Source organism: Condylura cristata, unplaced genomic scaffold, assembly GCF_000260355.1.
Source record: "Condylura cristata isolate star-nosed mole 26May11 unplaced genomic scaffold, ConCri1.0 scaffold00023, whole genome shotgun sequence".
In the NCBI taxonomy this organism is placed as follows: domain Eukaryota; kingdom Metazoa; phylum Chordata; class Mammalia; order Eulipotyphla; family Talpidae; genus Condylura; species Condylura cristata.
Genome location: NW_004567124.1, coordinates 29,449,048 through 29,475,543, shown reverse-complemented (window position 1 = coordinate 29,475,543; position 26,496 = coordinate 29,449,048). Strand labels below are relative to the sequence as shown.

General features: G+C 35.9%; 1 protein-coding gene across 2 annotated transcripts in view; it reads left to right on the top strand.

Moving 5' to 3' along the window:
• LOC101631677 (chromosome unknown open reading frame, human C15orf41) overlaps positions 1–26,496 on the top strand; it is a 218,347-nt gene that overhangs the window by 110,312 nt on the left and 81,539 nt on the right. For both annotated transcript variants that reach the window (XM_012728507.1, XM_004687938.2), the window contains 2 exons: positions 10,200–10,265; positions 10,856–10,961. In XM_012728507.1, coding sequence (XP_012583961.1) covers positions 10,200–10,265; positions 10,856–10,961 — 172 coding nt within the window. The remainder of the gene's footprint in view (positions 1–10,199; positions 10,266–10,855; positions 10,962–26,496) is intronic.

Here is a 26,496-nt window from a genome sequence, read left to right as displayed (position 1 = left end):
ATTGGAAAAGACCAAAGGGGTTGTAAGTGTCCTGTGTTTAGTCCTAAGGCCTCGATTCATTTGATTATGGAAAAAAGAGTGTTAGGTTGAATTGACTATGGTTGACAGAGGCAATACAAAAACAGTACATCAGGCACCTATATCATGTTATAAACAAGGCAATACAAAAACAATACATCAGGCACCTATATCATGTTATAAACAAGTGCTAGTTACTCCAATAAAAAAAGTTTTTAAAAATTGTATATAGAAACATGTCCTGAGATTCATAACCACTTGCACCCAAGTTCAGAAAAAGAACTTAAATTGATGACTCCCATGTATTCCACAGCACTTATTTTATTGAAGCATACTCAAAGATGATACCTGACTGATCTTTCAAAATAAATTACTTATAGGCTGTTTAGCTGACTCTGTGTAACCTCAGTCCTGTTTTGAAGCATCTCGTCATAGCATACAAAGAAGTTGTTCATTAATTCTATGCATTTTAGCATTTTAATGTTGCACTGAATTAATATGTTTGTTTACGGCTAAAAATGAAAATTCAAAACCTTGTATGAAATATTGTTGTAGGGTTATTCTTTTACCTTGTAAATACCCCTTCACAATGATTAATTAGATCTAAAGTACTATGCCAGGTAAATTTAGATAGATCATCATTTTAAATCCAACTGTGGGAAAATATTGATATATAAATAGACCACTAATATGATCTTCTTGTTTACATATGTACACCTTGAATTTTGTTGCAGAGCTGTTGCAAACATGTTTGTTTTTACTTCAGTTCTTTTATAAGCAAAAGTAAAACCTCTGTGTTGCTTTCTAATCTGAACTACTTTCTAAAGACAAGGATTCTTATTGCTTGTATGTTAAACCTTCTTAAGAATTATGACTTCTCATAATTTTTATCCCATTCTAAATTTTCCACCCATTGCGTTCATGTCATTAATAAAGTACATGTATCACCTGACCTCTGTTGTCAATAAAGAGGGAAAAAAGTAAAGGTCTTCTTAACCTTAACTATTTCTTGAATTTCCTTGACTGCTAACACTGTACTCAGTAGCTACTGTGACATAACCAGATATTATTGGAAAGAAAAACAAGTGGGAATTTTTATCACTGTTGGAATTAGTCAAGTGGATTCATCCTATTTCGTAAATTTATCCATTACTTATCCAAAACAAAAAGGGTATATTATGTATTAAGAGAAATCAAAGTTAAATAAATGACTGTAGTATCTCCAACTGAAAAAATAGATTCTATTCATATATTTATTCACTTATTCCACAAATAGGTTATTGAGACAGGTGCTATTTTTGGCAACTGATATGAGTCCCTATTTGTTGGATTTATGACCATGTAGGGAGACAAAATGCAAAGAAATAAATACAGAAATTTCCTAAAAACTTCTCGAGGTTCTTCTAATTCTTCTATTCATTATTCATTCATTTTATTCTGCTGGCTTTTGTTGAGTGTGTTCTCTACATGCTAGTTAGTATGAAGATGATGAGCTGTAGTCATGCTGTCCAGTGCTCACAGCTGTGCACACCATTGCTGTGCCCATCCCATTAAGAATGCAGCTCCTTCTGTAGTGTATCTCACATAGTAGGTGCTCACTTGATTGTCTTGATAATGGAAATACACATATTGAAGACTGTGCTATTTCTATTAGAAAGAAAGGTACTTCTATTTGAAAGAAAGGTACAGATTGCAGCAAAAAACAAAATCAATGGTAACCACTTACCTCTGGAGAAAATGTTCCTGGCTCATATATAAGCTGTGTTTTTTGAAATGGCAGTAGGGTGTTACTTGTTCATCTGTTCTCTCTCAATACCACTTTGCATTTTCCATGTTAATCTGGAATGCTAGTTGAGCTCACTAGCTTGGCTAACTTATCACTAAACTAACCAAACTTTCTTTTCTTTTAGTGGTTCAACAGACATATCTTAAGTTATTGCTATGGGCATGGTAGTTCAACAGACATATCTTAAGTTTTTGCTATGGGCAGGCATGATTAGGGATTTTTTTTTTTTAAAGATTTATTTATTTGTGCATACAGAACTGGGGTACAGGCCAGAGGCTCAGGGGCGGTGAGAGGCCTCACCAGAGACAGAGTGGGGAACAGAACAGACAGATCGACGAAGCACACTGCTGAGGGGAGCAGCGGGCGGGTCAGGAGAGGTCTGCCACACCATGTGGTCACCTCCGGGGCAGGCGGGAATTGAACTCATGCGGAAGCGGCTTTATATTCTCAGTGCAGTGCCTCAACCCGCTGCACCACCAGGGAGGGCCAGCATGATTAGGGATTTTTAAAAATTGGATTAAATAGAGCTTTACATGAAAAAAAAATCAAGTCATTTATTTCAAAGAATGAGTAATACAGAATTAGCATTTATTGATAAGCATATCAGTATTTATTGATAAGACATGAAGATCTTGCTGCCCACTCCTAGGTTACAGGTTTAGATCACAAAGAACCTTCTTTAAACTTTAAATTGACCAATAAGCATTGTGATTGTCCTTATCCTCTCTGCCAAGGGTTTGATTTATTTCTTAGATGAAAAATGTAGAAGGGATATTTCACCTACTGATGGGGCTATTTTAACCTGTAATTAATGAGACCATCTTTTGTTTTCTTTCTTGCTTTTTATTTTTTGGCTGGGGGTGGCGTGAGTATGGAAAAAAAAAACTTGGACAAAAGGCAAGGAGGAGAAAAGGAAAGTAGTGACAGTGAAAAGAAGACAAAGTGATTTATACTGTTAGAGAAAAGATGAAAAATCCCTACCAAACACTGAAAATCAACCCTCACCCTCAGGTGGCCAGCTGTGGGTCAAAGGGGCTATCATCAGTAACTTCCACTGTCACTGTCCCGTGCAAGTTCTTGTCAAGTCTGGTTTAATAAGGATGGCTCTAGAAGGATTTTCTTCTCTCAGTGAACGTTGCTCTGAGCAAACAATTATTTTGAGTGACACCTGAGAGTCACTCACTTTATGCCTCCTCACCTTCCCATGTTTGGTCTTGCCTCAGGACAAACCAGTATACTTTACGTGGGTGGTTTCCATGCATCCCTGCATTACTTCATGGGACTCCAGGAGGGTATAAAATGGAAAATAGACTTAGTGAAAGATGTCCCTTGCTGTGAGAAATTAGGATCTTTGTTTCTAAGAGTTCATCTGTTCCTGCTGCTTTATTCCTCACCTGAAGCAATAGTGCTCTGTTGGGGAAGTGATTATGATGTGACAAACAGGGGATTATGACTTAGGGTGAAGAATAGGCCTTGGGAACAGATGAGATTTATAATACCGAGATTATGTTTACATGCAGATGTTAGCAGTAGAAAATAAAAGACTGGAAATAAAACGTGAGAGGCCAAAGGGAACTGAGACAGTTGGGTAATTTATAAGGTATCATCTGTTGAAATTCCCGGGCCCTCCCTGGTGGCCCAATGGGTAAAGACGCATCACTGCAAGCTAACCACAGCAGCTTTATTGTGAGTTGGATCCCTGGCCCCAGAGGTGACCCACATGGCGCTGCAGACCTTTCCTAACCTGCCCGCTGCTCCCCTCAGCAGTTTACTTCTTCAATCAGCCTGTTCTGCTCCTTGCTGTGTCTTTGGTGAATCCTCTCAGCACTCCTGCACCTCTGGCCTGTACCCCAGTTTAGTATGAATAAATAAATAAATCTTAAAAAAAAAAGAAAAATTTCCATCTATTTGAAAGTTAACTATAAAATGACATTTTCAGAGTACAGCAATATGATATTGGGGTAAGATATAAGGAACTGGGGTCCTGTTAATGCCTTCCCGAAGAAATTGTCATAGTGTGAGGTTCCATCTTTACTTATTCCACTATTAAATACGGTTGTGCATGCTTCTCCCTGGGCCCAGCGTGAAGAACCATGGACATATATGCAGTCTTCCTGCTGTTAGCCTGGCCCCTCCCTCACCAATAACTCGTATTTTCTGGTCTCCTGCTTTTCTGTCCACTGATGCTTATGTTAGGACTGTTATGGTTGTAAATGACAGAAGCCGAACCAAGTTAGATTATGTGGATGTGTGTGTGTGTGTGCAAGAGAACTCACTAGTTCAGAGATGTACCTGAGGAGTCTGAATTTCAGAAGAGAAAGCAATGTCATCAGTGTCAGTTCTCTCTGTTTCGTTCTGCTTTATTCAGTGTTGTCTTCATGCTCGGCAGCAAAGATGACCCCTGACAGTTGCTAGTTTGCTTGTTCCTTAAAAGTTTGCAATCCCAGAGTAAAATTAGTGGTTCTCTTTTGCCCGACAGTAAATCTCAGAAAGGACTTAGGCTGGGTCAAGTGCCCATTCCTGTGGTGGGTGGTGAGAATCTGTTTATTTACCACTCACCAAATCACATGGTGAGAATCGGGTGACAGTGCCCAGCAGGGTGGGACCCAAGACAGAACAATCAGATACCTCACTCCAGAGAAAATTATAATGTTGATATTCATGTCCTCCATTTCCACAGCCACCTGCCTGCCTACTCAGCCTCACTTTGCACTGTCCAGGTTTCATGGCCTCCCATTTGTTTCCTTTTTTTAGGGCATTTCAGTTTTCACTAGTATTGTCCCCTATCGACATAAATAAAGGACAAGCTCAGGACAGTCAGTTGTATTCCCTATTAGTGGCTTTGATAAGAGGCTTTCGGGGAAGAGGTTGAAACTAATGACTTTAATGAAATTTTAGATTCTCCAAAGATTTCATTTATCTGGACTGTTGGTCTCTCTGCTAAATGCCTCTTTCCTCTGTGCACCTTTGCCTGGTTTGTAACATGTGACTGAAAATTTGCTAACTTTTTAATTGAATAGAAGGGCTATGAAACTTTTTTTCCTTATTTCTAACTTTATTTCTTAAATATATTTTTTACTTTATTTTTTATTTTGTACATTTTTTCCTCTCGGTTGTCATCCCCATGGACTTCCCACCACCACTTCACCCCTGTGCCATCATCATAGTCCTGTGTTTTGATCCTGTTCCCTTCTCCACTCCTGTAGAATGTCTCTGGTTTATGGTTGCTTGTTGATTTTAGTTTTTACTTACAAGTACTTTTTTTCCCTGATCCCTTACACTTCTGTGAAACATAAAACTGTGGGTGTCATAGGTGGTAGATCCAAGCATTGAAATGGGGTAACATTTTGGAAAAATAACACAGAAAATCAAAATACTAGAGTTGAAAAGGTACATGCAGTTTTCATTTGTGTGTGTGTACAAAAACAATTGTTTTTACCATACAGTATATTTTAACCTAGCATTTTAGAAACCTTTGACATCTGATAGATAAAAACCATGTCAGAATGTTACTTTATATTTTCAAATGTTGTGCACTGGAATTTATATTATTTCTCCTTGAATAACTATATTTCTTAAATTTAAAGCTTAAATGAAGCAAAACAAAAGAAAACCTTGAATTTCTTAGTAGTCCTCATGCCCTCCTATAATCCTTAAGTATATGTTAACTAGTTTCAGATGTGTTTTGTTCTCTGACTCAAAATCAGCCCTTTATTTTAAAAAAAGAAATTGTGTAATTAGTACTTAATTGCTTTGGATATTTTGGGCTAAGGAGAGGGTAATTAAAAGGCCAGAGAAATTAAATGTTCACAGTGTTCTTTATGTATATGCAATTCCTTTTTTTAAAATGCCCTCTAAATGCAGTCCTGACAATTTAAAAATAAATGACAAAAGACCTGAGTTTTTAAATTTTTAACATCAATTTTGTCTGTGAGTGTTATTTTGTTGATTTTTTTTTTCTATTCAGCTGAAGAGAAAAAACCCTAGAAATCTAGTTCATCTTCTCTTCAGGCAGGTGTCACCCAAATAATATCTGGAAGATAGTCATCACCTCTCCTGTGATACTAAGATTTTTTTTCTTCACTTCAAAATATTATATATGATAAAATTTAAGTAATTGGCATAACTAAGAATGGAATACGATCTACTGGAACAAATGAGAACTTGGTTGATGTAGTATCTTTCATGAATCTTTAACTATTTGAGAGATGTAGGATGGTGCATCCCTTAACTTCTCTAGATGACTTTATCAAGTATAAATTGGAATGTTAGATTAGTAATCTCTAACACTTTGCAAACTTAAATAACTGCATTTCATGAGGGACACAATGTCATAAAGCTAAGTTTTGTGGATCCAGAGAGACTCAAGTGTGCTTTGAAACAAGATATATTAATTGATAATGAACATTGATAATTAATTGATAATGACACTATAACCATAATATATTTGCTGCTTTTAATACATATGGTGAGCCAAAAGAACCTTCTTCTTTGCCATATTCACTGAATTACATAGGTCTACAGTATTTGGACCTTGATTTTATAATGTTCCCCCACCATGTGTGGAGGTTACCCCAAAAATGCTATTCTAAAACATTACCATTATTCATCTTTCCTCTTTCTAATTATTTGTATTCTTCCATTTTCCTTAATCTTGATCTTTTTTTTTTTCCTTGAGGAAAACAGCAAATTACTTATTTTTCTTGGGAATTTTAAAGAAACATAAAGTACCATCTTGGCTAAAATAAGTGCAAGAATTGTAAGAACTTGGATGAAATATATGATTCTGCAGGAAAATGTAAATTGCATAACTGACTGAAGAAGAGAAAAATACTTCTGAATAGATCACTAAAAGAAAAAATAGGAAAGTAACCACAGAGCTGCCCACACAGCAGTGCCAGGCCCACCTGCCTTTGTTGAGAAATTCTCTCCAAACTTCAATGAATGGATAAATCCTTGAATGATAGAATATTACACATCAAGAAAAAAGTAGAGCTTTCAGTGAGGATTGTGAAAGGGCATGAAGTCCCTTTTCTGTTCAAGAGGAACCTTGGAGCAAATAACTGAGAACAGGGATGAAAGATATTTGTGAAAATTAGCAAGTAAAACCTTGATAGTTGGTGCTAATTTGTTGTCCCTGAGCCATGTTCCTGAGCCCTCCCCATGACGCATGGGGCATTAAATAAAAAAAGAAAATTACTAAGTGTAGGGCTTCCCTGGTGGCGCAAGGGGTTAAGTTGCAGCACTGTAAAGCTAACTGATGCCACTGCAACATGAGTTCAATCCCTAGCCAGGGACTTGACCCACCTGGCACAGCAGACCTCTCCTGACTTGCCCACTGCAGCCCTCGGCAGTGTATTTCAGTCAATTTGTCTGTTCTGCTCTTCACTCTGTCTCTGGTGAATCCTCTCACTCTCCCATACCTCTGGCCAGCACCCCAGCTTTGTATGCATAAATAAGTGCATCTTTTTTTAAAAGAAAAAGAAAATTACTAAATCTCTCTAGGTAGACTTTGTGTTAGACACTGATAGTCATAAAGATGCACTTCTAATTTACTTTATTGCCCATTTTGAGCAGACTGTAAGTAAAGGCCCCTGAAAGTGGAGGGCCCCTGTTTTACACATTGAAAAGTAAACATTTCCTAGCTTCAGAACAGGGGCTTCAGGCTGAAAGTGTGGCAAACAGGCCCAATACAAGACAAAGGAATAAACAGCAAATTAGGCAGTAGGGAACTGTTTTGGGCTGATGACCTAGCCATACCTTCAGATCTTTTCTTTTTATTATTTATTTATTTATGCATACAGAACTGGGATGTAAGCCAGAGGTATGGGGATTTGGAGAGGATTCACCAAAGACAGATTGGGGAGCAGAACAGGCAGAGGTACTGAAATACACTGCTGAGGGGAGCAGCAGGTGGTTCAGAAGAGATCTGCTGTGCCATGTGGGTCACCTTGTGCTACAGTGGCTGTGATAGCTTCATAGTACTGTGCTTTAACCCATTGCACCACCAGGGAGGGCCACCTTCAATTCTTAGAGTGGGAACTCTGACTACCCAAATGGTCAACCATATTTTAAATCTATACCCAATAGTCTGAAAAATGATCTAGTGGTAAGGTGTCTTTCAAGAACTAGAGACCAGGAAATAAGCATAACACAAAGGCCAAGAAATGAGGCCAGATGAATTGGGCTGATTTTAAAAATCCCCCAGAGGTATGGTCAGTGGTAGAAACTTTTCCCAGGCCTAGACCAGGTGAGCAAGACCACCTGCTTATAAACACTACTTCCTGTTCTTGTACTACCATTTCCTCATAACTTAGCCAAAATGTCCCTTCTTCCTTTCTTAGAAAATCTTGAAAGAGGGCTTGTAAGTCAATAAAAGATTCAGATTTAAAGAGAGAAGAAGATGCCCAATACATAGTAACAGAATGTTTCAAATAAATGGGATAGCATCTTAGTATTAAAAAATAGTGTAACATCACTGGTGGTGACACAGATGGCATGAGGCTACCTTTGTGGGTCCAATCACTGTTGATCAGCTTTGTTCTCAGAGATATGAGGGGCAGAAAAAGCCTGGTTGTGCTGTGAGGTTCTCCACAGAAAAGTGGAAGTTTCCGTCTTTGGAGTTTGGAATTGGAGCTTTTTCATTTTTACATTAAGTCATGGAATTAAATTGTAGGTATTGTGCCTGTCATTTTGGTGCAGTGAACAAGACTGCAACATCTGCCTTATACAGGGATTTTTTAGCTGTGCATTTGGATTGTGTGGTGACCTTTGAAATTTTGTTTTTAGCTGCTGTCAGAAACATCATCATTTTTCTTTCCGAAACAGATTTTAACATCTGCAAAGGTTGATCAAACTAGGATAGTTTTAATAAAATATTAATCTCTCTTTTTAATGTCAACCCAACTTTTAAAACTGTTCATCAGCTACCTAAAACATCAGCTCAAGGTACTTGGGTTGATTTTAATGAATGCTTTTTGCATTAAACATTTTCACTGTGACCTGAGTGCATCTAGAGTCTAGAAATTTTTCCTGTCTTGTTGGTCCACAGCCCACTTTCCAAATTCTCTTGTTTTATAACTTTAATTTGTATTTCCTTATCTCAACAGTTAAATTTTGCTATATTCCAAGGAGGAGAGATTATTCTAAATTCAGGTATCCCCAAAATCTGGCTAGTAAAAGGATACTGACTTTTAATGAAATTTAACTTAAATATCTAGCTTACATATGTGTCCTGTCATTAAAAGGTTATTTACCTTTAAAATGCTGACCTTTCAAGATGTACACAAGAGTGTTCTAAAACTGAGTTTCTGAACATTGGCCATGAAACTACTGTCTTGGGCTGACAAATGGATTGGAAATAAGCTACCCAACACTGGGAATGGGCCATTAATTTTAATCAAAGGTGATGCAGGAAGGCGAATGGGATGCATGACAATGTCAACAGCCCAGTAGGTGTTAAGAGACCACACAGCCTTCCTTGTTATTTGGTTGGGCCATTAGTTGAGGTTGGGTGAAGACAGAATGCCATGTCTGGAATTGAATGACCAGGTCACTCCAAAATCTAATGGAGAACTCCTCATTTCAGAAATCACATTGTAATGCCATTAGAAGTCAAGGACAGCATTTAGGAAATATTGGACAGCATGTTTTTTAACCAAGCACCTAGCTAGTTTTTTCCAACTTTGTCAAGCTCTGTTTTCCTGCCACCTTTCCTTCTGAATGGATCATTGATATTTACAGAGGATCAAGAAATCGAACAGACTTGGGGGAAAAAAATCTCAAAGCCTGTTTGCTTTTCAGAATTACATATTGTTAGTTGTAGAACTCTGGTAAATGCCAGAAACAATAGCTTACTGAAAGAATTAAGCAGAGTAATTAATTCTCTGTGGTGATCTCATTGTCTTTGTCTCTTTCTTGTGTTGTTGTGTGTAGGAATAGTTTCACTAATTGAAACTAAACTTTCTTAATTGCTTTAATGAAAGCGTTTGTCCTATAATTCTAAAGGCCAGTGTGCTTATGCCATACTGTAAATTGTCAATATTGGATGATAACATTAGTGATATTCATGGTGGTGAAAGCCTTTCTCTTAGCCAGTAAGTATATTTCCTTATTTTGAGTATTTTCAATTATAAAAAGGTAGCATATGACAGCTTGAATTAATGATGTTTGTAATAAAGACATAAAAATGCAGAAGGGACAAAGAGGCATTTTTATATCTCTGCTTTAGGTTTGTTAAGAAAGTTCATTTATTCTGACACAGCATTGCATACATAAGAAAGATATGTATGACTGCTTTAGTAATTTTTGCACATTTTTAAGAAAGGAAAGCAATTATATTGCTGTCTTGTTAATGGAATACTGTTATAAGTAATAGTATTTGTTCTTCCTATAGATGAAGATCAGCTCCGTGCAAAGGGTTATGACAAAACCCCAGATTTTATTTTACAAGTACCAGTTGGTAAGTCTTTAAATTCTATTGTACATTTGTCTATAAAAAAGGGGGTGTGTTTTTTAAGTATTTTTATTTTGTATTAATATTTAAAAATGTAAACAGAATAGATTATTTTATAATATTGCATCTAGACAGATGAGACAGTTGAAAAAGGTTATTTTAACAGAAAATAATATATTCAGATGAAGTCTATGCCTTAAAAACTTTAACATATATTTGAGAAATAAACTGGTGTACTAAAAGCATTTGGGTTGCCATTTTCAGTCATGTTTAAGTACTAAATTTTTAAACCATGGTTCTTATGAAAAAACAGTCTCTCTTTGGTTTGTTTTCATAGTATTTGTCAACTTGCACGGACAATCTAAGATCAGGAAAGGGATTTTTGATGCTGATAATGAAGCTATAAGGGATGCGAGTATAGCAAAAATGTTTCTTGTAATAAATACATATAATGTTTTATTTTATAATCACATCCATAGATGACAGTAAGGGTTCAGTCTTTGCTCATTAATGTGAAACATAGAGTTCAGAACAGAGCTCAGAATTTTCGGTCTTTCCTTCCCTTTGCTCTATATTAGTAATGCTTTGTCCCTTAGCTGTAGAAGGGCACATAATTCACTGGATTGAAAGCAAAGCCTCATTTGGTGATGAATGTAGCCACCGTGCCTACCTGCATGACCAGTTCTGGAGCTACTGGAATAGGTAAGGTCCCATTATTTTTCTCTTAAGATAAACGATACTCTGCTAAAATCTCATTAGAAAAATATTTTGTTTAGCTGGTAAAAATGCTCATAGCCTTTGTTCTAGTAAATACAGAGACTTGATTAATGTATTCATTTCAGATAATTTAAACTTTTCTGCTTTCATAACGTTGCTTCATTTTTTAAAACTAAAATTCTTGGCATAAGGTCAAAATTAGTATATACTCCCCGTTTCCATTTTCCAGTGATTACACTGATGTGTTAAAACCTGAATACTGAGATGTGGGACACATTATGGTATTGACACAGACTTTTTATCCTTTTGATGTTGAATTTGTACTTGTCAGGCTTTGAAACAAAACAGTTTACCTTCCAACAGTAGAAAACTGTTTACCTACCAACTTCAATCAACAAATTCCAGAAGGCATGGAAATCTCTGTAGTTTTTTAAAAGGTGGTGTTGGAGGAGAGGAAAGAATGCTGTATTATTGAGTACCACTGCCCACCACCTCCCCCCCCATCCTGTGCTTGGGCCTGCAGATGATCTGTGTTGATCTTCACAACGAAGTTACCTTTTCTCTCATTTTACAGATAACTAATTGATACTTAAAGAAAATAACAAGCCTAGCTAGTTGTCAGGGTCTAGTTAGCTCAGGCTTGCAATAGTGACTTGCACTCCCAGCCCATGCTATTTCTAGCTCTATTACCATTTGCAGTACAGCTGTTGTAACATGGACTTTTTCTTATCACACCACTCATTGGTTTCCCCTTAGAACAGGAGGTGGGCCAACTGGTAACCTTCCTAGATTAACTGTGTTCCTCTGTCACTGGCCAGTAGGAACAACAGAGTAAGAAGATGACTTTGGCTCAGATCATTAAGGAAGGAAACAGTAGCATTCACAGACAGTAGTCTTATCCTGGGGGGTGAGGGATGGGGGGGGAATTGTGACAGGCTACTGAATTTGGCATTATATTGTTACTCAGCTGTACAAAAGGCCAGTGGACATCGCCCGTAGCAGCTGTGCTAAACTAAGCCCACTTTTTGCCATGGTAACAATGATCATGACAAAATGCTGAATGTAATGGCTTTCTTGATTTTCTTGTGTAATTGTGCGTAGCATTCGAGCTTTACTTTACAGGGATGGAGGAGGAAAGTGCAAAATGTTTTAGAAATCAATGCTGCTTCAGCGTTTCCTATGTCTTTTATTCAGCCATTATTCAAATTAGCAGTAATGTGGCAAATTGAATTTTAGATTTTTAGCAATTTTATGATGAGTTTGAAATAGTAAAGAAAGCATCATTTTTGATAGTATAGGGAAAGCAGTGACAAGAAAATTGTATAAGTTTAGGTGGCTAAAGGATTTTAAAAACTGATAAACGGAATCATTATGCATTGATACTAACTCTTTCCCCCACCCCCACTTTCCATACTGGTCAAATCTTTTATGAGACACAATTATAAATCGAATGCCAAATAATAGAGCTTACTTCAAAATGCCAAAAATATATCTTTGTTCTAGGATAATGCTCTTTTAGTGCCTACTATGTGGGTAGCATTCACTATTTTAGTGATTTATTAAATGTTCTAGATCTCTGAACTATAGACTGTGGATTATTAACCTGACCTGAGGGGGCTTAATACAATTTCCTCTGGATTGGATTTTAAATTATTTTGATGCATGCTAATTTTTCTATCCTAATCATGTTTCATGTGCACTACTATTGATTTACATTCCCTAAACATGTTCTTTGAATATATAATAAGTGGTCATAATTTATTTTGGCAGTGTTGTAAGATAAGCCTTGATCTGAAACATTCCAGATCATTCATGAGGGAAATAAATACTGCATAAAAGTCACTGGTATTACAAATGTCTACAGAAAGACCAAGAAATACAAGTAGTACATGGGGCCTCCCTGGTGGCCTAGGGCTTAAGTCTCAGCACTATCACTTTTACAGCCTGAGTTTGATCCCCAACTAGGGAGCTGACCCAATTATGCACAGCAGACCTCTCCTGTCCAGCCTGCTGCTCTCCTTAGCAGTGTATTTCAATCGATCCTCCTGTTCTGCTCCCTACTCTGTCCTGGTAAATCCTCTTACTCCCTGCACCTCTGGCCTCTAACCCAGTTCTTCCACACAAAAACAAATTATTTTTGAAAATGGAACATAGAGGCATTTACTTAGGCATAAATTTTTGGTTATAATGATGATGCCAATTTACCATTATAGCATCTTTTGATGGGACAATTTAACCCAGTTGTGCAAATGTGGGATTCTTTTCTTTTAATACTTCCATTCAATACAGCTTACAGAGTAGTTGCTAAAGTTCTTCAGAGTTGGTAGAAATCATCTCTTCCATCTTTTAAAGAGGCTATTGGTTAGCATTTGTGCTAATTGTTTTATTTTTGTGTTCAGCTTCTAGTTGACATAAAAGATGTCACCAAATTATCATATTACTGTAGATTAAACAGTGGATTTCACAGTCAGACTATTCAACTATGACTGTGGTTTCTACAGTAAGACCATCAAATCATAACCATATAAAAAATCCATTTTTTTCCCACACAATAACTACAAAGCCCCTAATTTTTAGTTTAATATTTCTGTAAAAGTTTCCCTTTTATATAAATTGGTATTCTTACTCAACCTTTCAACCACTTTTGATGAAGTTGCTTACACACTCTATAGAAGATGTTTTCTTTCTTTGGTTTCCAAGATGTATGTGTTCATTATTCTGTTTTGTTTTTTCCTGCTGATCCAGCAGTGTACTCGGTTTCCTTTGCTAGCTCTCCTTACTCTACCAGCTCTAGACTGGAGGATCCTGAAACTCAGTTCTTACCTGCTCCCTTTTCTATCTCCATTCACTCCCTGGGTGGTCCCTTGGAGATCTTTATATACCATTTCCATTCTGTATCTCCTAATTTTTACCTTCAATTCTGTATTTACCTGAATACAAATTTGTCTATCCAGTAGTTCTCTCAGTATGTCCTCTTGAATAACATATGGTTATCTCAGACTTACCGTGTTCAAAATTAAACTCATGATTTTTTTGCTTCCTAAGCTTGTTATTCCTCCATTTCTACCATGTTCAATTAATGGTACCAGTTTGTCCAGATACTCAAGCCAAAATCCTAAGAATCATCACTGACCATAAGCAAGCTCTTTCAACTCTGTCTTCACCAAGTCTCAATGCCTGTCACATATCACCATATTGCCCGAATGGCTGTAATCATTTCTGATTATGTTTGGAAATATATAAATGACAACTTGCCTGTTTGAATGCAAGCCTTTAAAAGAGTTTAACATGTGATATTGCTATTTCGAATTCAATACATGGTGTGTCCCTCATTCCTTTGTAATCAAAATCTTTGGAATTTTCTCTATTTTAACTCTAATAAAAGTAAAAAAAAAAATCAATGCAGTCACCTTTCCTAAAGTCAAAGGTACTGAGCACACAGCATAAGCTGTCTTTCCTGCAAGTAGTGTCCCAAGTCAAGTATGAACCAACTCAGGTATAACTCTTCAAAAGTCTATCTCTACCTCTGTGGAGTTAAAGGAAATAAAGAATACATCTAAGAGGCATCATTTGAACTACACTATAGTCCTAAGTTATATAAGGCTTTCCAATTGTACAGAAAAAAAAATATATATATGTGTGTGTGTGTGTGTGTGTGTGTGTGTGTGTGTGTGTGTGTATTTTTACTCCACAACATAGGATTTTATATGCAAATTGCATAAAAACTAATTTCCTATGCAATCAATTTTTTAAAGCCTCTCATTCTACTTCTCTAGTCAAAAAGTGAATTCTTTGACAATTTGCCTTCAGTGCTAAATATATTTCATGTTTTCTGGTGATAAAGAAAAAGACCAATTCTACAATCCAGCCAAATTACATGCTGGGACCCAACTTGTGAGATTTTTTTTTAAAGAAACCAAAACAGATACCCAGTGCTCACTTTTCATGGTTGGGGATAGCATAGATCAACTTGAATGAAACTATTGAATGACCCATTTGCAGCTATACAGCACATTGCATTCCCCAACAACTACTGACAAAGAGCATGGGAACCCTCAGCTGCACTTTCATTCCTGCCATCTGCAATTCTGGGCCCATTTTGGCATATTGTCATCAGTAGATTTTAATTAAAACCAAAGTGCTCTTTGTATTTGTACTGCTCTATTTCAGAGAAGATCAGAATTTACTGAAAGGAAAGAATAAGGTAAAATTGTGTTTGAAGACGACTTTCCAGTTTGGTCACCTTAGAAATAATGGGAGGAATGTGTCCTGTTCTGGGTGTGAATTCAGACAATGCCACCTTCTTATCCCATGATTAGGAACTACTTATGTAAACTTCATGAACCTTTATTTTTTCTTCAATAAAGTGGAGCTAATCCTACTTTCTTGATGCTATTGCTGTGAAGATCCATTATTCAATAAATGTAAAGTACTCTCGCCATGTCCAGCTGTCAACAAATATTAGTTACCCATAGGCAGCTTGTAGCAGGTAAGGATGGGTGATCCAGTTGCAGAGCCCACCTCCCTTTACTTTCCCTCTCCATTTGACACCTGAAAAGAAGTCAAACTTACCTCAACCTTGAGTTCTTGTACATTCCAAAAGCCACTGCCTGTGCCATCTCTCAGTCTAGATACAGGAGCACAATCTGGTAGTCTGCCCTCTTACCAAACAGATGAACCTGAGAGAGCTGTATGGGCTTTCAGAGAGGTATAAGGGTCTTTGATGAGGAAATTCTGAGATCCTGGTACATGGAATGTGGCTTAGCTATTCCCTTGACTCACTTACTCCTGTACTGCATGAGTCAGGGTATAACAAGCAGTGGGTAGAAAAGAATCCTATAGCATTTTGTTCTAGGACATCAACTCCCCTTGGCTGTTCTAAAGGACAGTATTAAAAGAAGCAAATACATATACTCTCCCAAAGTCAACTTTTGTGCTCATGTTAGAATATAAGAGGAGATTGAGCTCCAGAGGAAATACAGTCTTGCTCACATTTTCGTATCACGGAAAAGATTAAGAGCTGAGTTCCATCTGTTCCGATTTTTGAACCTTTGGCTCCAAAGAGTCTGCCTTCCTAGAGGCAATGCTAAACTAATACATTCTGCCACAAGAATTGATTTGATTTTAGTTCCTACCTCTAAGTATTTTTAAAGGTTGGTTATTTGCTCAATGATTTAGTGATTGTTTTCTCTGGTCTGTGCTAACTTAACAGGCAAGACATTAAAAATGGGCCTGCCAAGCAGTTAAGAGTTAGGGAGGTTTTTTTTTTTTTTTAGAAAATGGCCAGAGTTTTTCCTGTATTAAGATACATCCAGGAAGCCTGCAATTAGCCAAATCACAGATTTCCAGTTATTTCAGTTGTTAAAAAACAAGGCTGATCACATCTGTCTTAAGTTGGAGTATGTGCCTGAGCAGTAGAAACTCTTGCAAACCTTCAATTACAGCCGCTTCAGAAGGCACTGCTGCTGTGTACTAACAAGTAGTCATCAGCAACAACAAGAGACAGATTGACTAATAATTAGCAAATTCACTGAAGAGGACTTCTCTAAAGGAAAATATCCTAATTTGCCTTTCCACCTCTTGTAGAATAGATAGTTGTGAGATGTTGATGTCCTGTTGTTCCAGACAAATTCTTGACACTTTCCTAAGCTGGAGTAATCCCCAAGTATATGAAAGGAATAAAGGCTGGATTTTCCATATATAGTTTTTACAGTGTTGTGTATGTGTGCAGGCACACACACACACTTACATGATTTCTTACAATTGTTAAGTACCATGTGATTTGTCAAAATTCTTCCCACCAAATAATTCATATTTTTTGCCTTTGTTAACTGTTTTTAGTGTTGGCTTGACTATAAAATTGAATAAAGAATAGAAATTTTGTCTTATGTCTTACTTATAAAGTGATATTGCACTAAAGAGACAGTTGTTGAGAGATTTGAATTATTCAAATTAAATCAGAGGATTAATGAGAAAGAAAATAGACTTTAAAAGAAATTGGGGAACTCATTTCTCAGAACGATAATTGTCTGATTACTGTAGTCAAGTATATAAAAGCTTTTTATTGCAGAGATGCCAGATTGACCAGTTTTCCAAATCCAGGGCACAAAAGAATTATTGAAAGGATAACTCTTCCTGCTGACCAGCTAAGTCTGAGTAAATGTAAGTCACATAGGGTGCAGAAATGTTACCCGAGACCAAACCCAAGCAAATTTTCCATTCTAAGAATGGAAAACAGCCATTATGATCATCCAGAGAATATGAGGGGAAAATAATGGATTATGTCAGTAAGAAGTGAACCACAAGCCCAGTTAAAATAAAGAGCCCAAGAATACAGAGTCAATATTTGAGAGACCAAGTTTAGAATAATGGAAATCAGATTAAAATTAATGCCAAAAATGACTTTGGCAATGACTCTCAATTTTCCTATACATTAAAATCATATGGGGAGAATTTTTTCAATAACTGGTGTGGGCTGTATTCTTAGAGAATTAATTGAATAAGTGTATGGTGGAGCCTGGACCTTGTAAGTTTTTGTTTTGTATTAAAGACTTGAGATATCACTAGTCTATATCCAGTGTTAGAGTCTGCTTCCTTACCAAGCCGTGATTTGACATCTGGTCCTAGCTAATTCCTAACCTATTTGCTTCTGAACCATCTTGAGAAAACTGAATACCTTTATTAAAGAATACTGGTTCAGATCACCAAATACTTGACCAGCCCTGTGTTAGTCGCCTCAGCTTCTGCCCTTGAGGGGCTCATGGTGAGGACTGAGGTGGTAACTTGCGAGAGACAGGACCCAAACCTCCATCTTTCTCTGAACTCCATAACTGCTCTGTTCTATCAGGTATGGTAATAAGTAAGAGCCTGTCTACTGTCATTTAATGGATTTGCTAAACTAGAAGCTGCAAACTCTCCAACATCAAAGTTTAGCTTTACTTTTGTGTAGTTAAAGAAACTGAGTCAGGTGTTCTCTGTTGCTCTCTCAGTAGTCCTTATTCTATGCTTATCTATAAGATTAATGTAAAAATCTACCGTATGCCCATACAAACAGAATATTCCCTAAATTGTTAGTTTTAAAATTCTCAGAATCAGAACTGTTTTATGTAGCACATATTTAACAAATTCTGACTGATTCATCTAAAGACTAGTCTGAATTCAGAAGAAAACTGTAGAACATTTGTTAAGGATTACAGTCTTTTTATTTTTATTACTTTTTCAAATAGTTATTTATTTATTCATACAAGAACTGGGATACAGGCCGGAGGTGCAAGGTAGGGAGTGAAAGGCTTCACCAGAGACAAGAATGGGGATCAGAATAGGCAAAAGAACTGAAATACACTGCTGAGGGGAGCAGCAGGTGGTACAGGAGAGGTCTGCTGTGCCATGAAGGTCGCCTTACTGGCTGGGGATTGAACTTGTGCTTCAGTGGCTGTGGATAGCTTCATAGTGCTGTGCTTTAACTCATTGTGCCACCAGGGAGAGCTCAAAATTACAAGTTTTGTTTTTTTTCCCCAGCATATTTTATTCTGAATCACAGTTTGTTCCATGTAAAAATTAACTCTATTTTAATTAATAACAATATTGAAAATCAAGTTGTTGAGATATAATTGATATAAAATAAATTGAGCATTTAAAGTGTACGGTTTGACATATGTGTAAGTTGATAAAATTGTCATTCTCACAGAGATAGTGGCCATGACTACTACCTCCTAAAATTCTTCATGCACCTTTATAATCCTCCCTTTCAATCACTTCAGCTCCTGCCCCCATGCAAACACTGATCTGGTTTTGGTCACTATCAGTTAGTTAGCATTTCTAAGTATTTTGTCAAAATGGCATGATACAGTATGTACTATTTTATCTGGTATTTTATTTTTTCACTCAGCATAATTATTTTCATATTCACCCATGTTGCTGAAGATATTAAAAGTTCATTTATTTTTATTACTGAGAAGTATTTGTGTAGAGTGGCTATACTTTTTTTTTTTTTTTAATTTTGTTCCATTTGTCTGTTGAAGGACATTTAAATTGTTTCTGGTTCAGGGTATTAGTTATAGGGAGCCTAAGAACAGTCAAATAAAAATCTTTGTATGGTGTTATTTCTCTTGATAAACTACCTATGAATGAAATCGTTGGGACATATGATCAATGTGTGTCAGCCTTCTAACATAATGATAAAACTGTTTTCCAAGATGGTTGTACCATTTTACATTCCCATCAACAATATTTGAAAGTTCCAGGTACTCCCTATTTTCCCCATCTGTTGATCTGGATGAACTATCTTTTAACTTTGTGCTTTCTAATAATTATGTAATAGTGTGGTTTTAATTGCATTTCTATAATGACAAATGATATTGAGAATCTCTTCATATGCTCATTTGCTTCCATTTTCTCTCTTTAGGAAAAGTATCTGTTCAATTCTTAGTCCATTTTTTAATTAATTTGTTTTACATTTTGATAATAGTTTAGGTGCATGGGTTTAAATAATTCCCTTATCAGATAGGTGATCACCTATAAAATATGGTCTCCAAATCACTGGCTTACCCTTTTATGCTTTTAATGATGGCTTTCGAAGATCAGAAATTTTAGTTAAATCCAGTTTACCAGTTTTTTTGCTTGTTTATGGATCATGCCTTTGATGTCGTATCTAAAAATTCTTAAAGATTAAAGGTCTAAGACCATCACACAGATTTTCTCTTGGTGTTTTTCTAAAAGTTTTACAATTTTAGATGTACAGATTAGGTCTAGCATCCTCTTTCAATAATTTTCATATATGGTATCATGCGTGGGTTAAACTTCATTTTCTTGCCTATAGGTATCCATTTATTCCAGAGCCATTTGTTGAACAGGCTACATCTAAACCATTAAATAGCCTTTACATGTGTGTCACACATCAATTGATTGTATATGCATGTGTCTTTTTCTGAATTCTTTATTTTGTTCCATTGATCAATTTATCTTTATGCAAATTGTACATTTCCTTCATTACTGTAACATTTTTGAAGATGGATGATGTAATTACTTCATCTATATTTTTCTTTTACTAAAGATTATTCTGTGAATCTTTTCAAAATCATTTGCTTTATCATACAAATTCTAGTATCAGTTTGTAAAACCCTAAAATCCTAAGAAGTCAGCTTGGAGTCAGATTGGATCACATTTAGTTTATAGGCCAATCTAGAAAGAATTGATATCTTACCAATACAGAGTCTTCTGATCCATGAACATGGTATTTCCATTTCTTTAAGACTTGTAACATTTTTCTCAAAAGTGTCCTATTGTTTTCAGTGAACACATTTCTGAAACTTTTGGTCATTTGATCCCTATATATTTTATATTTCTTGATTCTAATGGGAGCAATAGCTTTTTGTTTCAGCTTCCAGTTGTTGAATTAATTGATTTTGCATATTGACCTTGCATCCTGTCATTTTGGAAAACTCATTAACATTTACTTTTAGGGGTAGATGTCAGGATTTTCTATAAAGATAGCCCTGCATTTATGAATAAAAACATATGTTTTTTACCAAATGAATGTAGATGATTTTTTCCTTTAAGCTGTACTACCCAAAATCTATGTAAAGGTGAATAATAGTTCTCAGAGCATACATTGTTGCCTTGCTCTTAAACTTGGGTAAAATGCATTTAATTTTCACCTTTGAGAATATTATTAGTTATAGGTTTTTGTTTGGTAATTTTTATCAGATTGAAGAAACTCCCGTCTATTTCTAGTTCAGTAAGAGTTTTCATAAATAATGGATAATGGTCTTTACGACGTTTTTTTCCTGCATCTATTAACAGCCATAATCATAACTTTTTTTTTAATTTGTTAGTACAGTGAATTTGTAATGACTGGTTTTTGAATGTTGCACTAACCTTTTATTCCTGAGAAAAATCCACTTGGTCATAAAATATTATCTTTTATATTTTGTTGGATTTTCTAAAAAAAAAAGATTAAGAATTTCTGCATCTATTTTCCTGAGCAATATTGATCTGTGGCTTATTTTCCATTCCAAATTTTTTATCTGGTTTTGATATTACAGTAAAATTGACCTCATAATATTCTGGAGAAATTTGTGCAAAACTACTATTTCTTCCTAAATGGTATATGAGGTCCTCAATTTAACCATTTGGGCCTGTGGTGATTTTTATTGTTGCTAGAAAGTTTTTAACTATAAATTTATTTCTCTAATAAGATAAAAAATTTCAGAAAATCTAGTTATGTTCCTTGAGAATTTTGGTATTTGTGTCTTCCAGAATGTATTCATTTTATTGAAGTGGTACTGAATTAGCATAAACTTCTTCAAAATATCTCCTTTTTTAAAAAATATTATATAGTGATGCCTCCTTTTTCTTTCTTGATACTTATGTTTGCTTTTTCACATCAATCTGCCTACTGATCTGAAAGAACCAATATTTTAATCTGAAATAACTTTTGATTATTTTCCCCATGTACTCTTTTCTTTTTAACTTTTTAATACTCATCTATATTACTTCTTTATTTTTTTCGCAGTTTCAATTCATTTCCCCTTCCTTTTCTAGTTTCTGCAAATGGAACCTGAGGTTATTGTTTGACGCCATTCTTAATTTTGCCAATATTGGCATTTTAGTGCTACAAATTTACCCTCAGGTACTACTGTACCTGTATTTCCAAAAAAAAAGTTTTTTCATTTTGATTTGTAAGGTTCCAAATACTTCATAATTTTTCTGTTCAAATCTTGTTTAAATCATAAGCTACTTATAAGTATGCTATTTTGTTCTCAAATGTTTGGAAAATTTTGAGAGCCCTTTCTGTTGTTGATTTTGAATTTCATTCTATCAAACTCAGAAACAGACCCAAATCCTTTTAAATTTATTGATATTTGTTTCATAAATCAAACTGTGATTATCTTTTTTTTATTTTTTATTTTTTTACCCACTTAAAACACTGTGTGGCTAGTTTTTAGTATATCTGAATGTAACCTCTTTTTTTTTAACAAAAGTTTATTTTTACATCATTTTGTACATTTTTTCCCATCTCAATTATAATCCCCATGGGTTTCCCATCACCAAGTCACCCGTGTGCCATCACATTAATCCTGTGCATTTCCCCCCCACACCCCCCCGTTTTGATCCCATTCCCCACTCCACCCCCGCAAAATGTCTCTGGTATATGGTTGTTCATTATTTTTGTTATTTTCTCGCCTGGTCCATTATACTCCTGCTATGAGTGAAACCATCCGGTATTTTTCTTTCTCTTTCTGGCTTATCTCACTAAGCATGATCTTTTCCAGCTCTATCCAAGTTGCTTCAAAAGACATGTGTTTCTCTTTTTTGGTTGCTGAGTAATATTCCATTGTATATATGTACCATTATCTACTTTTGGGCATTTGGGCTGCTTCCATGTTTTTCCAGTTGTAAATAAAGCAGCAATAAACATGGGAGTGCAGGTATCTTTTTCAATCAGTGTTTTTGTGTCTTTTGGGTAGATACCTAGGAGTGGGATTGCTGGGTCGTAGGGAAGCTCCATGTTTAGCAGTTTGAGGAACCTCCAAACACAAACTGTGATTATCTTTTAAATAAATGAACATACTTGCAAAGAATGTTTATTCAGCTCTTATTGGGTGGAGCCATCTATAATTATTAGTTCAGTCAAAGTGATGAGAGTGTGGTTCAAGTTGCACATTGCTAGTATTTTGCTGGAAACTAGTAACTAGACCCACAGATAGCCTCTGGATTCCCTCTCATTTCAGCTTTCCTGCTAGTACTTTGCCCTGAAAGCTGACTGGTCATCCATTTTCTAAACTCAACCCAGCAAGACCACTGGACTTCAGTAGGTTCCTCTTCCCCACATCACAGTATGGAAGCTTTATCCATGCAGGAAGCTAGGGCAATTAGAGACCTCACTTCATTTGTTTTCCATTACTCAGGTGTACGGTCCCTCAATGCTTGATGTCTGTTGTCACCTAATTCTGCTTTTTGTTTTTATTTCCAGCAGGAGGATATAGCCTATCCCTATTCCCCATTTTGTCTCAGAGTAAATATCTCTCAGTGATGGTTTTTTAACAGATAACATATTGTCAATGAGTTTGTCTTGTCCAACATTAACAATCTTTTTTGTGCTATTTAATTTCTAGACTTCATTGTCATTCTAAACTCATTTCTTAATCATCAAGTATGAATTGAATAATTTATGAAAAAGTACAAAAGTACATGCAGGGCCTCCCTGATGGTGGTGGCTCAAGGGATTAAAGTCTCAGTGCTATGAAGCTATCAGCATCCACTGCAGCACAAATTCTATCCCTTGCCAGGGAGCTGACCCACATACAGTGCAACAGACCTCTCCTGCCTTGCCTGTTGCAATCCTCCTGTTCTTCCCCCCACTCTGTCCCCAAGGAATCCTTTCACTACTCTTCACCATCCCCCACCCCCATACTTCTAATCTACACTCCAGCTCTTATATGCATAAATATATAAAATGAATCTTTAAAAAAAAGAAAGAAAGAAAGAAAGAGTTCAGGCCCTCCCTGGTGGCTCAATGAGTTAAAGCACATCACTAAGAAGCTAAAGCCACTTCAGCATGAACTCGATCCCCAGCCCCAGAGGTGACCCACATGACACACAGACCTCTCCTGACCTGCCCGCTGCTCCCCTCAGCAGTGTACTTGGTCATTAGGCCTGTTCTGCTCCACATTCTGTCTCTGGTGAGTCCTCTCACCACTCCTGCACCTCTGGCCTGTACCCCAGTTCTGTGTGCATAAATAAGTAAATCTTAAAAAATAAAAAAGATTCATGCAAACTTTCAGGTTTATTTCTTATGATCTCTCTCAGACAGACATTCTTATATTCTACCTCTTCATCCCAACTCCTGACAGTTGAAATGGAATTTTCAGTCACTGTTTTTATATCCAAGAAAATTTGCCCTTGCTATAGTTAAGGGCAAAATATTGTTTAATATGTAGAAAGTTGTTAGAAATCAATGTTTTAAGTCATTTTCTTGGTAACAGTTACTAAGAACTTAGTGTTTGGCAAAATTCTTTCTAATTTCAAATTGGCTCTGCATATCATATTCTTGCAAAAACTAAACTACTAGTGAGGATTTAGTTTATCTATTAACACAAGCCACTTATAGTCTTGTGTCTTTTTCTTCCTCCTTTACATTCTTACTCTTATAATTTGTGAGAATTATATTCTCTTGTTTCACTCTCTTCCCTACTTAATAACATTGAGATTTTTGGTTTGATTTGTTAACCCTATTTTCTTGGAAGGATTCTGACAGCAAAGTAGTGTGTAAACCCCTTCCTGCTCTTGATATTCCTTTTTGCCATTTTATTTCATTTTGTCACTGGCATTTCTGCTAATCACTGTCTCCTCCATTTTAAATTTAGGCCTGTCACATCCCCAATAGCTTATTCCAGGTGATCAAAATTCGTGCAAAATTAATTTACTTAGTAAAGACTGTTTTTTTTTAAGATTTATTTATTTATGCAAATAAATGCATACATTTATTTATTTATGCATACCTCTGGATACAGGCCAGAGGTGCAGAAGTGGTGAGATGATTCACCAGAGACAGAGTGGGGAGCAGAACAGGCCAAGTGACAAAGTACACTGCTGAGAGAAGCAGTGGGCGGGTCAGGAGAGGTCTGTGTGTCATGTGGGTCACCTCTGGGTCGGGGATCGAACTCATGCTGAAGTGGCTTTCACTTATTAGTGCTGTGCTTTAACCCCCTGCACCATGAGGGAGGGCCCAAGACTGTTTTTTGTTTGTTTGTTTGTTTGTTTTTTAATTCATGAAGCTCATCAACATAACTATGAAGCAACCATAGTTGTACTTGTTGGCTTCCCATGAGATACTTTCAGAACACCCTCTTTCTATCCTGAAGGTAGAGAAATAAAGTAATTGGTTGTATTCATAAGCTAGGTATATAAAATTAATGAATTTAATACTAGACCAAAATATTTTACTAGTCTATTTTTTCATTGTTTTAATGTGAGATGACTATATAACCACTAATATTCTTTGTGGAACACATTCAAGGGAAGTTATCCATCAGTAGTAAGTTTAAAAATGTGGCTATATTTATTAGATGCCGAGTTCCTCCTATGTAGAAGCAGCGCATTATAAAGTTTAGAGCATACAAAGATGAGCAAAACGTAACCTTTCTTCAAGGAATTTAATTCAGTTTTATAGAGAAACAAAACATACATTACAAGGATAGCTAATATTGAGCACCATCTATGTTCAAGACACTCATTTTTTATTCTGTTTAATCTGCCTAACAGTCCTATAAGCTAGATACTAGTATTTTATCCTCATTTCTGTAAGAAAGTTGAGACATAGGCTAAGTGCCCATAGTAAGGTTAAGTCACAGATTTAGAAAGCCATTTGAAATAGAAGAGTAGTATTATCAGGACCTAACTTTAGGATGATATTCTTCTGATACAAATAAGAAGTTTGGGGTAGATTACTGACTAACATATTGAATACCATATTGATATTATCCACTAATTCCAAAATTATCCACTAACATTTGCACTAAAAAAGAAAAAGCTTGTATAGATTTACAGAGATAATAAAGACAGAATTTATAGAATTTGGCAAGTAGCTGAATCTTGTTTTAGGGGTATGGAGCAAAGATGACTTTGAGATTTTGGTATTTATGGTAAGGAGAATAATGATACTATTAAATAATTCTAGTGAAAAAATAATCTATGCTAGACATAATTTTAGTTGTAATGCTCAGAGACATCCAAAGTCAACTGAGTTTTGGGGATACAATAGATGAATTATAGATAGAATGATTAGGGAAATAAAGTATGTTTTCACAGTAAAGGAGGAGATTATCAGTTTTTATAGGAGAAGCTAGATGATATAATGGCATATACAATAAAGTTTAGAGAATTTATCAACTATTTATTAACAACCTCATCCAGCAAATAAGATTATTTCTAAATTACTGACTTACAACCTTTGTCTCTTTATATTTAAACAATGTAAAGAAATTCTATTCTAGGGTCATTGAATTTGATTATTTCAACTATTGACAGTTAACAGTTTGTCTTGAGTTATATGGGTTTAAAAATGTGTTTAGTTATATGGGGTTAGAAACATTTGGGTTGTTCCAAATGTAAGAAACTAGGATTTTTAACAATCCCACTTGAAGGAAACCTTGGGAGTTGTGTTTGTCAAGCAACTAGGAAAGCATTCATGCATACTCCACATCCAAACTCCATTGGCAGCCAAAACATAAAGAACTGAAAGGTCATTCCTCTCCCTGCTGTGTGATGGTTGTTGATATATTTTGACACATTCGTACAGTGTTGAGAAGATCTGACCTTCCTGCAATACTGAGGATCTCAAATTTGGTCCCAGTACCTGACATTCATTGCATTGCTTTCTTTGCCTCCTCAAATGTGAAGTGCTGCCTATAATAGAGAATATTAAAACATTTACTGCACTTACTTGGTTACTTGTTAAATTTCTCTGACCATAATTTCCTATTACCATAAAGTCAAAAACTTTACATTGGACCTTTGA